Raw genomic sequence first — 13,630 nt, forward strand, 5'->3', positions numbered from 1 at the left:
GTCCCATCCAACTACCGGTCAATGACCTGCCTCAGTACCATATGGAAGCTCCTGTTTGGCATCATAGCAGCTAAGATGAACGGGTATATGGCTCAATACTTGAGCGGGGCACAGAAAGGAATTGGCAGAAACACCAGCTACTGGTAGAAAGTGCAGTCACCTGAGACTGCAAGATCAGGCTCACCAACTTGTGCATCACCTGGATTGACTACAGAAATCCTATGACTTGATGCCGCACACCTGGATCCTGGAATGCCTGGAACTATACAAGATTAACAGGATCCTAAGAGCCTTCATCAGAAATTTGATGGCATTGTGGCGAACATTAGTCCAACTTCAAGTCAATTGATTTAACAAGGAGGTCGTCTGTCCACACTGCTGTTCCACATAGGCCTGAACCCCCTCAGTGAGATCATTGACAAGACTGGCTAGGGATAGCGACTACAGAAATGCGAAATCATCAGCAAATGCTCTACATGAATGACAGCAAGCTGTATTTCAGGAGAGAACGAGACATCGATTCACTGATCCACACCACTAGGATCGACAGCAATGACATTGGAATGTGATTCGGACATTGGAGAAGTGTATTTGGATGGTAACAAAGAGAGGGAAGGTAGTTAGAACTGAGGGGATTGTACAACCAGAAGGCAACATTGCAGACATCGAGGATAACTATAAGTACCTGCGACTTCCACATAGTAAAGCAAGTCCTGAAAAGTCAGCTGAATGGGTAGAAGAAGGTCTGGGCAATTAACACCTACACTCTACCGTTGATCAGATACTCTTCTGGGATAATAAGCTGACCAAAGAAGGAGACAGAAGCAACTAACATCAAGAAAAGGAAGCTCCTGAGCTTGCATGGAGGGTTTCACCCCAAATCCAGCAACCTGAAACTACACGCTAAGTGGAAGGAAGGACACTGAGGACTAGTGAGTGTCAAAACCACTGTCCAGGCTGAAGGTGAAGGCAACAGACCCCCAAGCTGGGTGAGTGGCTCCAGCAGATCCCAGGAACAACACCCGAGATCTTACTAGATTAATAAATGAATAAACCATATGCACAGAAGGATTAGATTATTAAAGTGTTTTTTTATTTTTATACTTGGTTATAATTATTCTCACCGACACTGCTGTAAGACAGCTAAGAGTAAAGATAAATAGTTGAAATGTCAATAAAGGTTTTGACCAGCAGGGGGGGTTGTGTGAACATAAAGTCTCGAGAAATTAAACCTTTTAACCAATTGGATGGAAAGCTTCGAGGCTTCATCTGACCATCACTAGTATCAATATTATCTTCCGACAACAATAAAACTATTTAAATTAAAACATAACAAAAGGCGTTGTGCCTGATCTTGAATCTCTGATTCTGTAACATAAATCAGGAGCCAACATTTTTCCCCACCATCGATCACCTCGACAAAGGTCGACTTTACCTGTACACAGCTATTTACTCCGTCAGCTGTTTAACACCTGTTGCTAATTTAGGAAACACACCCACATTAACTGGTGATAGTCACAGTTTGATGTGCCGTGTGACAGCCGTATGCTCAAGGTAACATGACGTCAACGCAGTAGTCTGAAAACATTGACAGCTGCAGGCAGAGGTGTGTCTGATGTGTTAAACACCAAACTCGAAACACGAAATTGTTGAGCGGTCTAACATCCACTCTGAGTGTGCTGTAGTTTTTTTTTTTATATCACACAAAAGTGTGTGGGGATAATAACAAAGGCAGTAAGAGCATTTATCAAACACTTTAACCCAGTGGTTCCGAAAGTGGAGGGGGCGCGTAAAATAAAATAATTACACCTTAAAGATGGTTTGTTTAGTGTTTTTTTTTTTATTGCAACCTGTAATTTTTTGCAGTTTATTTTTTATTTGTTTTTTTGTTTTTTCCTCTTTCTCGTTGTTTTCTTTACTTTTGCACCTGTGGTTCAGCTACCCAATTTCGCTGCAAGAAACTGCCCAATGACAATAAAAGCTCTAAATCTAAGTCTAAGTTTACAAAAGGTTTGAGGAGTGGAATAAACTGCATTGGAGTTTGAAAGCAAAATATGGGTGTGTGTGGTTGGAGGATGTGTTTGTTTGTTTGTGTGTGTGTGTGTGTGTGTGTGTGTGTGTGTGTGTGTGGGGGGGGGGGGGGGGGGGGGGGGTATTTTTAACAGGCAAAGATAAGAAACACAAATAGGGTTGCCAACCGTCCCTTGAAAAACGGAATCGTCCCGTATTGTTTCTAAATACGGGACGATTCCGTTTTTCAAGGGACGGTTGGCAACCCTAAACACAAAACAAGTCACAGAAGGGTCTTAAAAACATGAAAAAAAAATGCTGCTGGCCTTCTTTAAGTTTTAAAGGGGGCCCTAGCAAAAGAAGTTTGGGAACCACTGCTTTAACCTATCAGCGCACACACCTTCAGCCTGGTCTATGGGGTTTAGCGTCTCCCGATAAAATCACGTGCTCTTTACTCCTTTTTTCAAATCTAAAACAAAACAAAACAAAAACAACAAGCACATGAATGCATGTTTAAAGACGAAATATTGACTACGTTCTCCTGGTTTGTTAGCGGCTCCTGAAAAGCAAGTCTAGCACACATATCTTCGACCAACAGTAGTCAATCTGTGACACCAGTTAATCTGAAACACCGGAATAAAAACAAAGTAAGTCTGTTTTATGGGACAGGTAGATTTTAATGGTTCCATTTGCAGTTCAGAGAGGGCTAGATAAGGTCTCACTCACGTTAAGCCAGCAGCTATGGCGTGTTACCTACCTGATTTGCTTTCGCTTTGCTTAGCGATTACACCCAAGATACTTTCACTTCACTTGCCATTGTTGGCATTCAGTGCACACCTGTGGAAAATTACGATGTGAGTATTTCATAGTTTATTTTCAGATTCTCACTCAGCATGACACAGTTTGATCGTCATTTATGGCTTTCTTGGCACAATTAAATTTACCTCGTCAAAAAGGTTATCAACCAGCCATGCTGTTTATACTAACAAATAAAAACTAATTTTTTTCCCCATATTTAACCTTTTGTGCAGATCTGAAATGAGAATTCTCTTTTATTGTCATTTTATGGTAAAGCTTTGTAATGTAAGCCTCATACGTGTTGGCTTTTTTCTCACTGTTTTGTTCTGAAAGCCTGCAGCTCCAATCGGCTGCAGCTATAGTTCTGCAAAATTATGAAGTGAAACGAGTTTGGCTGGAAATCTCATAATTTACGTGAAGTGCATGCGTGCATGAAGGATTTGTCCTCTCATAAGATTGCACAAACCCAGACGTGGACTCACACCAGTCTGCTTGTTTAATCCTTAGCTCCCATCACTACCAAAAATGGCTCATCTCACTGAACTTTTCAAGTATGTGGACGACCACCAGGACCTGTATGTGCAGGTAAGATCACTCAGAAAAAACAATATAGCGCAGCTGCTTAATCATTCCGTTTTTTGCATGATTGTCACTTGTTTTAATGGCTTATTGAGCTAACTGAAAACTGGACAGAGTTGCAACTCCTTCACTTAAACTGGGATTATAGTACAGTTCCAGCTGTAAAACCAGTTTTCCTGATAAGAATCAGTGATATTATAACTGCTGCTCCAGTCAAATTTTGTGGGTCTAATGTTCTAAGAATAACTCTTTTGCAATAAGTAACTACATGAAATAGTAAAAAACAAAAAGAAAAGAAAAGGAAAAAAATAATAAAATCTATATAAAAAAACCCATTTTAATTTCTTTAAATCCCTTTTTCATAATTGTCCTCAGCGCCTCGCTGAGTGGGTGAGTATCCAGAGTGTGTCTGCTTGGCCTGAGAAGCGCGGGGAGATCAAAAAAATGATGGAGATGGCAGCCAAGGACATCGAGAGGCTGGGAGGGACTGTGGAGTTGGTGGACGTTGGCAAACAGAAGGTCTTGCACTGGTTACATTTCTTAATGGGTTAATGATTTTTATACTGCATTATCTTTCTTTACTTAAATTTCACCATAAATGGACCTTGTTTTTAAATGGTCACTCAGGTTAAGTTTCATTCATGCAGCTTCCCTCAGGAGAGGAGATCCCCCTGCCTCCTATCATCCTGGGGCAGTTAGGATCAGACCCAGCCAAGAAGACGGTGTGTATTTACGGGCACCTTGATGTTCAGCCAGCCAACATCAGTGACGGCTGGGACACAGAGCCTTTCACTCTGGTGGAGAAAGACGGTAAGAGAATACTTTTGGCCTGTGTCTTTTACAAAACAACCCTGGAGCTGTTTCTGAGCTGGAAAGTTATGTGAGTAACTGAAGTCAGCTGGAACACACTTTGTGCTTGTAAAAATAGATGAGAATTAAAACTTTAAGGCTACTGTATCCAGCTGTTTGTAAGTTACACTGGGTAGTTTTTGGTTTAGCAAAGTTATAATATCAAATATGGCTAAAAATGAGCTACAGGACTGTCCTGTAGATAGAATAGATGGCAAAACTAAAAGAAGAAGAAGAATTAATTTTCAGAGCAGCATAAAGGTAATTTGTTACTATCAGAACATTATAATAACCTGATGAGGACTAAGTGTTTTAGTGGTCTTAACTGAGATTACAGAAAACAAAAAAACAAATCTAGTCAGCAGGTTGGTAGTGCAGGATGACGAAGTGTGGAGTGAGGTGTGTGAATCCTGTAAGGTAGCATAACTAAGAGAAAACACGGTATCAACAAGCTTAACTATGTAGACTGGGAACACTGGGTGAATGGATTTGGGCAAAGATAAGAAACACAAAACGAGTCACAGAAGGGTCTTAAAAACATGAAAAAAAGAAGGCTGTTGGCCTTCTTTAAGTTTTAAACTCTCATCCAAGAGACTTCTTCAGTTCTAAAACAAATGGTTGTGTGTCTCAGGTATTTAACCCTTAATAGTTTTTCTCAGGAGGTTCTGAGGGTTGTTGATCATGCATCACATTAGCCAGGGTGTGAAGAAAACAAAAGATGTGGGCCATTACCATCATATGAGTTTAAGGTTGAGAGCTTGCCCGAACACTTCCATTTAGCAAAGGTTCAAAGATTGTGGAAAGGTTCACATGACAGAATTGTGAAACACATTCGGCTTGTGAAAAGGCAAAAAGGCTCAAGTAAGGCGATTTTGTTTGTGAGTCATGACTGGTCCTTTATTTCACAGACTCTGCATTTGTTTGTGCACATAACTAAGTCACTGCAGCATTCCTGAATTGGTGTCTATGCTTTGTTATGCTCCACACAGTAATGCAAAAGCTGCACCTGAATAATTTTAACCCTTTAAGGCTTCTTTGTTTTATGTTAAACAACACAGATTGACTCTGTTGTGCACGATCTTACAGACTCTTTAATACTGTGTAGCACAAGGTAACCTAACCATTTTTTGCTGCTCTTTTAGATCTTCTTTATGTTGCATCATTTCAGTACATATTTGCATTTAAACAAACTTTTTTGATGGGACAGGTAGGACAGGGTTTTTTTTTTAGCTACAGAATTGAGCACGCGTGGTCTTGTGTGTTTTCTGGTGAGAGTCAGCTGACACAAAATGCCACATCCTCTTCCCCCTGTCTCATTCTTGCCTGCTCAGTTGTGTTAGTGCTGCTTATGTCACATTTTACAAAACCTGCTGCAGACCTTTTTTTGTATCATAAACAAGGATTTCGTATCATTAACCCTAACCTCCAAGTTTAAAATCAGGGCCTGTGGTGTGCTGACTATGTAATAAACATAACCTTAGTAACATTTTTCAATGCCAATAATTTCTCATTAGAACCTTGAAACTGAAAAAAGTTTTCTTTTTGTAGGTAAGCTCTATGGAAGAGGATCTACTGATGACAAGGGTCCAGTGTTGGCCTGGTTTAACTGCATTGAAGCGTATCAGAAGATCGGAAAGGTACAGTTACTGCCAGATTTAAGCTGGCCAACAAAAGGTGTTTTTTTTAGATTTTAGTGTGTCCTAAAGAATCAACCCTGTGGCTTGACATGCTAAGCTGGGTGTGTTTGAACACTAAATTGAAATTACTGACAGGAGTATATTGAGGTGTGAATTTTTATTCCAGTATCTGAAATTGTATACCATTACTTAGAATCTTATCAAGGTTTTTCTTTTGTTTTTGTACAGGGATGATAAAGCAGAATAGCTTCTATACAGCACTATTCTAAAAGGATATGTGGGTCATTTGTATCATTTTAAAAATATAATTTTAACCTGATCTGTTGAATGCAGTTAAAAGGCAGTTTTTCCTTACTTGGTGCTTTCTGATATGGCTCTCTGAATCTTCTGATAAAATTAGAGTAAATCCTTAGCAGGAATTTCATTAATGGGTGTTTAGTCAGAAAAAATAAATCCCAGCTGGTGAATGTACAGTATTTGTTTTTATCTACATAATAATTATCACACATAAAATCATAAATTATATCCTAAGTCTGGACTAATGTTCAGCTTTGTTAGGTCATTGTGAGAAATGTAAAACATGCATTCCTGCTACCTACTATTTACATTTATTCAGTGCAGCACCCACAAATACATTGTACATGTACAATGACAATAAAGTGCTCTTCTCTTCTCTTCTCTTCTCTTCTCTTCTCTTCTCTTCTCTTCTCTTCTCTTCTCTTCTCTTCTCTTCTCTTCTCTTCTCTTCCTGTGTTAAAGTACACCACTGATTCAACTGTAGAAAATGGGCCTGAATTTTTTTCTTATGCATCTCTCTTCTTGTTGCAGGACCTTCCCATCAACATCAAATTCTGCTTTGAGGGGATGGAGGAATCTGGATCTGAGGGTCTGGATGATCTTGTGTTTTCTAGAAAGGACACTTTCTTTAAAGACGTGGACTACGTCTGCATCTCTGACAACTACTGGCTGGGCAAGAACAAACCCTGCATCACCTACGGTCTGAGGGGAATCTGCTATTTCTTCCTTGAGGTGAAGTCCTATTGGATTACTGTTGGTGGGGGGTGGGGACAGTGTTTCATTATCAGAGGGGCAAACTTGAGATTTTCGTGTTTTTTAAAATAATGTTTTATGTTCCAACCTTAAGGTGGAGTGCTCTGAAAAGGACTTGCACTCAGGGGTGTTTGGTGGCTCTGTTCATGAGGCCATGACTGACCTCATCGCACTTATGGGCAAGTGAAGCTGATAATTGTGATTTTTAGTCTCACCGACCTTGTTTTACAGCAGTTTAGAGTGTTAATCATGTGTTTGTGACTTCCTGCACAGGCTCCCTGGTTGACAAAAGGGGTAAGATTTTGGTTCCTGGGATCTATGACAGTGTGGCGCCTCTGACAGCAGAGGAGCAAAAGCTGTACGAGAAGATTGACTTCGACTTGGATGAGTACTGTAAAGATGTGGGAGTTGGCCGGCTGCTGCATGACACAAAGGCAAAGAAATTATTTATGTTGTTCGCATCACTCATTGGTGGAAATTTGCTGTATAATTTTGAATCATTCACACTTTTTGAACCTATTGTTCTTTATTTCTTCCACCGTAGGAGCAAATCCTCATGCACCGTTGGAGATATCCTTCTCTTTCCCTTCATGGTATTGAGGGGGCTTTCTCTGAAGCAGGAGCCAAGACGGTTATTCCTCGCAAGGTCATTGGCAAGTTTTCCATCCGTCTTGTGCCTGACATGGATCCCAAAGTTGTGGAGAAGCAGGTAAATATTGTGATAGGTCACAATGATGGCATACAACACTCACCTAAACAATGTAGCAGAGGGCACTCTGTATCTCTGCCACTTATTGGTAGTTTGTTGCTCAGATGATTTGCTCAGCCATGCTTTTTTTAAGAAGTCCGTGAAACAATCTGCAATGTATGAAAATGAGAAATATTATGAATATATTATATTATGTATTAAAAAACTGTGGAGTGATTTAATGTGAATGAAGGTAACTTTATTTAGACAGAAAACCAATGTCACAGGTCATAGCATTAAAATATACAGGGAAACCAACCAATCAAGTCACTTTCTTTTGCCTTCCCTAATACAGTTCAACCCTTTGCACACATAGTGATTTTTTTTTAGAACTGACTCTGAATTAACATGACAAAGAGATTTAATTAAGTTTTACTACCTAAATCTGAGCCTGGATTGACTGTCGGCCACTTGGATGTAGCCACATGATTACATTCAGTTTGTTTCTGTATAAAAGCTCCAACAAGTCTAAGTTATTTTTCCCTCTTCAAGGTCATCGATCATCTGCAGAAGAAGTTTGCTGAACTGGGAAGCCCCAATAAACTGAAAGTGAACATGGGCCACGGGGCCAAAGCCTGGGTCTCAGACTTCAACCACCCACACTACATGGCAGGGAGAAAGGCCATAAAGACAGGTACAAGGACTTAATGATAAAAGCTGTTAGAGTAAAAAGGGATTTCACTCAATCTCACCCATTTCTGTTATTTTGCTAAAAAGTTGAAATCAGTTGTGTTTATTGTATTACAAAAGTGTAAAACACTTTCTCCTGCAATGGTACAACTGACTTTCTTACAGTTTACATTGTGATGCTTTTTCTTTAAGAGGAAAATATTTTGTCATGTTTCAGCTCCTGCCCTCCGGCAGATCTTTCAGGACATTAAAAACAAAGACAAGCAAATTTTTTTATCCAAAAGCCTTGTACATATCTTTATAAGTTTTTTGTTATATGCATGTTTTTGTGAACATTTTTAAGTCTTTTTCAGATATTTTCACTGATAGGAGTGTATCCAGTTTTGTTGTGACAAAAAAAGTCTTATCCTCCTCGCTGTGCTGTAGTCTTCGGGGTCGAGCCTGATCTGACTCGCGAGGGCGGCAGCATCCCGGTCACCCTGACCTTCCAGGAGGCCACAGGCCGTAATGTCATGCTGCTTCCTGTAGGGTCCTCTGATGATGGAGCTCACTCTCAGAATGAAAAGATCAACAGGTTGGTCACAGCTCACAGTTTCACTTCTTTTGAAATGTGTAACAAGTAGGAACTATTGATAAAACGGACGAAATATTGCAGTAAAAGAAGAGGATCGTGTTTATCATCTCCAGATTATTTCGATGCTAAAACTTAATGACAGGTAATGTGAGTTTTTTAATTATAAACCATTATCATGGCTTTATTTCTCCATTTTCAGATCAAACTACATTCAGGGAGTCAAGCTGCTGGGGGCGTACTTCCATGAGGTCTCTCTGCTGGAGTGATTTGATGGTGTCTCATAATGACAGGTGTAAAATATGCTCATCCTCCATATCAGACCATAAACTTTGTGGGTTTACCTTTCACAATGAATGGTTTTATACACCCTGCTGATAATAAATGTGTCTTTCTTACTTTATTTGAGTTGTTTTTCTTTTCATTTCATGATGTAACAAGATGTACTTTTGATGCAGTGCACTGCTTACCGTCATAACCGACTATAATAGGGTAAAATGTTGATAAGCTTAATTTAGAAGCTGTCAAATGTGATTGAGGCATCAGTGATAGCAGCATGACCAAAGGCTGGTACTATTTGGAGATGGAGATGGTTGTGTCAGGAAATATCCAGCTCATAAATAATGACACTTCCATACTGGATCATTTAGGATTAACAACAACCACCTTGGTGCTATTGGCCAATAGGGTGTCCGTGGAAACTGTGCTGCTGTTGGCCAAAGACAAGAGGAAAGAGCAGAAAGCATGTTAGGAGGCAGCAAGAGAGAGAGAAGAAATGGAGCTGCCAGGCAGGAGGAATAATGTTAGACCTCAGATGAGGTTCATCATACAATGTGACAATAAGGTCCACAAAAAAAAAAAAAAATCAAAAAAAATCTGCCTATCTATCTGGACTCTAGTTGTTACGCATGTGGTCAGGATCTGATGGTAAAGTAGTGTTTTGTGTTCCTCTGGACACAGAGGAGGTGAGCTGTTTGTAATGAAGTAATGAAATAGTTTGTAATGAAGCAGCCCTCCTCTGGATGAATCCTGCCATGTCTAAACACTCTGTAAGAAATGATAGAAGTCAAAATTTACTAAAGAATAAAGGTGCAGGTAAGTATTCTGCAGGAAAAAAATTTAAATAGAGAGAAGGAGAAGATGCAGGAAGGAGAGCGTTGTAAACGTTATACAAGAACTTATGAAGACGTTCAGACATATGTTCTTTTATATTCTTTAATTCAGTCTGATATATCAGCTATAGATGAACAATAAAAGTAAACTTGCCACTGTGGTGAAACGAGTTGTGAAACAAACAAGGCTCAGTTACTTAAACCAGTAGCACTTGATGTCTGCTTTGAGACATCACAGTAATTCATTATTACTATTATTTTTTTTTTAATGCCTGAAGTCCTGACAATTGTAATAACAAAATGCACATCTTATAGGAATTTCATGTTTACAGTATAATGTATCCCATAAACAGGCATACATCAAAGAGCTGAGTCCTTTTAAACTGTCCATGTCTCTTTAATGAAGGCGGGTCAAAACTAAGCGGAAGTGCCTGCTTGACAAATGAGGTGACGAGTTTTAAGAAATTTGACGTCTTGCAAGATAGATTTACGTGCTTCACAGCTATGTATTAAAGGCTCTGTTGTTTCATTGCTGTACTTTTTATTTCATCATTAATGATTTTTATTTAAAAAAAATACTTGAACTCAATCGTTTGACACCAAAAAAGCAATTTCGTGAGATCGGAGGATACAGGAAAGAACCTGGCAACACAAGCTGACTTTCCGGCGCGGGAAAATCGTAAACAACACGGCGGAAGGAGCATTGATAGTTGCTGTATACTTCACAAAAATGTCTTCATGTCATCTGCCAGACTCGCAGAGATGTTAATTGGAGTGAGAAGAAGCTAAAGCAGCTAATAGAAGATAAACATGTAAGCTTACGTTGCTAATTTCTTTGAAAAAAAGAAAAATAACGCCAATGTTATAACAGAAAATCGCCCGACAGTAATTTGAAAACAGCCCTATCCACCTCAGCATGGACCGCTACAATAACGTGAAAGTTTTGCTGAAAAACTGGGAGCAGGGGTTTGTCAAAGAGCACAAGAGAAAACCTAACAAGGTGAGTTAACCGTTAACAACAACGAGCTTTGTTAGCATGCTACCTGTTTTAGTATTATTGTTTATGAACGCTGAATGGTACATTTTTCAGGAGGACATTGATCGGGCTCCAGAGGAGACCAGAAGTGAGTGCTCACCATCAGTATGAATTTCCAGCTGTAGCGTAAATAAGCGAAGAAGAGTATGATTTATTTGGTGTGTCTTCCTTGCAGATTTGTATAAAGAATACAGCAGCCTAAAACAAGCCAAAGAGAACAGCAATGAGGCCGCCAACGGGCATACTCACAGCCAAAAGGTAATGAAGAAGCTCTGTTTGTGTCCATCGTTGTCTGACGTTTGTGTTTTAATCTCAAATTTAATAAATATATAACATATCTGAACAAATCTCTCAATGAGGCTGTTGCTTTGTTTTCTGTCTCTGTCTATGAAGGAGTCAGACTCTTGGGGTTCCCACTTGAACCGCAGTGCACTGCCGGCATCATCTCCCAAACTGACATCCCAGGACAGAGACAGTCTGAAAGCATCTTCTCAGTATTATGGCCTAAAGCTTAAAAACAACTTGGCTTCACTCAGCAAGGTGAGAATCACCACACCTAATTCAACTTGTTGTGCTAAGACTGATTTGCCTGCAAAAGGACAATATTCACTTGTTGATGACCATCTGTGAGGATGATGACATTAACCAGTGGTCACTGCTGAGCGACTCAGTTTAATTTCATTTTCGCTACATGTTGTGTATTTTAGTGATACAAAAATAATGCAAATTATAGAAAGCATTTAAGGCTAATTATTTCAATGTTTTTTTTCATTTCCTTGGGTTAAAAGGGGGGGATACATGTGGACAGAAAACAATGAAATAAACTAATGAGATATTGAAATCAGGAAATTACCGAAGTAGCCATTATATGATAATGTGTTTGTTCTACTGTTATTTATTTATTATTAATGAAGGAGAGGCCTGTCTCACTGAAGAAAATGCACCGTCCTGGTCGGTTACCTCTGGACTCCTTGAAAGATGAACAAAGTATAAGAACAAAGAGCATCACTTCTCCTGCTGACACTGCCAAGACCACAACCACTGAGTCTGAATTCAGCCCCTTTTCACCAAGGTAATTAGATCAAGGAAAAGAATTTCATTTCATGTTAAAAACAAGTGTTATTCAGTGATAAGTAAGTTATTTTGTGAGCATAGACGCTAATTTACTTTTGGACCAAAGTCGTTTTGCTTGAGTCAGAGAAGAAGATAAAAGTTATTATCCTTTTTTTGACAGCTGTTTAGCAGCTAAAAAAACTATCAAAAACAAGTAATATATAGTAATATATAGCTTCTAAGTATATTCAAAGCTTCACAGGTTGCCAGTGCAGGAGTGATGCACTGTTCTTTCTTAAGAGTCGAGCAGCTGTTTGGAATTAAGAAAGGGAGAGTGAAAGTTGGAAATCCTTTATACAAGGAAATGCATTAGAGAAGCTAAGAGATGACATAGATGTGGATAACTGTTTCTAAATCCTTTAATGAAAAAACTGACTTTAATTTAGTGAAGGTTTTCAGTTTGTAAAAGCTTTTAGCTCATATGGATTACTTATATATACCCAGAAAATAAGGAAAAGTACATGGAATTAATTTTAATTTATACCCAAGATACTATTTCTCTCATTTTTATTATAAAAATTTGATTGTTTTTATTTTTTAAAACTACTATTAGGATGAATGAATTGCAAAATAGAGCAGTTTGGATATCGGAGAATCCAATATCGTCTTTTACTTTTGAGTGTTCAAGCAAAACGGTTACTAAGTAGTTGTTTTGCTTGTGGCACTTTAAAAAGCTATTTAAAAAGCTTGAATAATGTGACTTTGTGATGATTTATGTGAGCCCTCCTTGTTATCACGTCTTTGCTTACAGAATGAATCCTTGCCTGGGATCTCTGGCTTCGAAGACGCTCCAATCAGCGGAGCCTGAGGAGCCGTTTCAACCATTTGAAACGTTCAGACAGGACAAAGATGAAGCTGCAGATGCTGCTGGTAGCTGTAGCATTAGCAAAGACATTAGTTCACAATTCACTACCTCTGCTTTAAGTCTTTCTCCCATCAGATCCTCCACCCTGTTGTCATCCTTATCCCCTGAGCGAAATTTAGGGGCTTCAAAAGTAGGAGCCAGAACTATGGGAAGTGAAACTAAAGGCATTTTAGGAGATGTAAAAGAAAATGCTGAAACATCAAAAACTCAGAATAGAGGTACTGATTCTGCAGGTGGTGAAACTGTAATTGGCTTTAATGGAAGTCCACAGATTCGTGGAGGTTTCAGAGGAGGCAGAGGCCTTGGTGCAAGGCCTTCTCCTGCCAGCAGGCTGAGCCTTGTTGACAGGAAGTGGCTAGAGAGGTGTCAGGTGTTTGGAGAGATGGGAGCAGAGGAGAAGCCTGGAGCAGGCAACCAGGAGATGAATGTGGAGCAACAAGGGATGGCAGAAAGGGGAGAAAAATTAAAAGGGGAAATGCAAGGAGTCGAAAGAGAAGCAAAGGAAGAAATAGATATAGAGAGAGAAAGACAGGAGTCATTAGAAATGGGAAGAGGTAAAAAGTCTGAGAGTGTAACAGGGGATAAAATAGTCACTACTAGTGCTGCAAACTCTGGAAAAAGCAAAAAAGAAG

At 39.3% G+C, this 13,630-nt stretch overlaps 1 protein-coding gene across 1 annotated transcript; it reads left to right on the forward strand.

The window, feature by feature from the left end:
• The first annotated feature begins 3,333 nt into the window (after window positions 1-3,333).
• Window positions 3,334-9,223, forward strand: LOC135932643 (cytosolic non-specific dipeptidase-like). The gene is made up of 11 exons (XM_065470168.1): window positions 3,334-3,393; window positions 3,763-3,906; window positions 4,035-4,197; window positions 5,785-5,873; window positions 6,702-6,902; window positions 7,018-7,102; window positions 7,197-7,357; window positions 7,468-7,632; window positions 8,164-8,305; window positions 8,728-8,875; window positions 9,075-9,223. The coding sequence occupies exons 1-11, from the start codon at window positions 3,334-3,336 to the stop codon at window positions 9,139-9,141; spliced, it is 1,425 nt and encodes a 474-aa protein (XP_065326240.1). The 3' UTR covers window positions 9,142-9,223.
• Window positions 9,224-13,630: the final 4,407 nt, after the last annotated feature.

This window comes from Pelmatolapia mariae, linkage group LG22 (genome assembly GCF_036321145.2).
Source record: "Pelmatolapia mariae isolate MD_Pm_ZW linkage group LG22, Pm_UMD_F_2, whole genome shotgun sequence".
Taxonomy (NCBI): Eukaryota; Metazoa; Chordata; class Actinopteri; order Cichliformes; family Cichlidae; genus Pelmatolapia; species Pelmatolapia mariae.

Bases quoted from the DNA above. Each gene is read 5' to 3' on its own strand.
- LOC135932643 (XM_065470168.1), top strand. From the start codon at position 3,334: ATGGCTCATCTCACTGAACTTTTCAAGTATGTGGACGACCACCAGGAC. The intron at 3,394-3,762 runs GTAAGATCACTC...AATTGTCCTCAG, and splicing joins ACCAGGACCTGTATGTGCAG to CGCCTCGCTGAGTGGGTGAG. The intron at 8,306-8,727 runs GTACAAGGACTT...GCTGTGCTGTAG, and splicing joins GAGAAAGGCCATAAAGACAG to TCTTCGGGGTCGAGCCTGAT.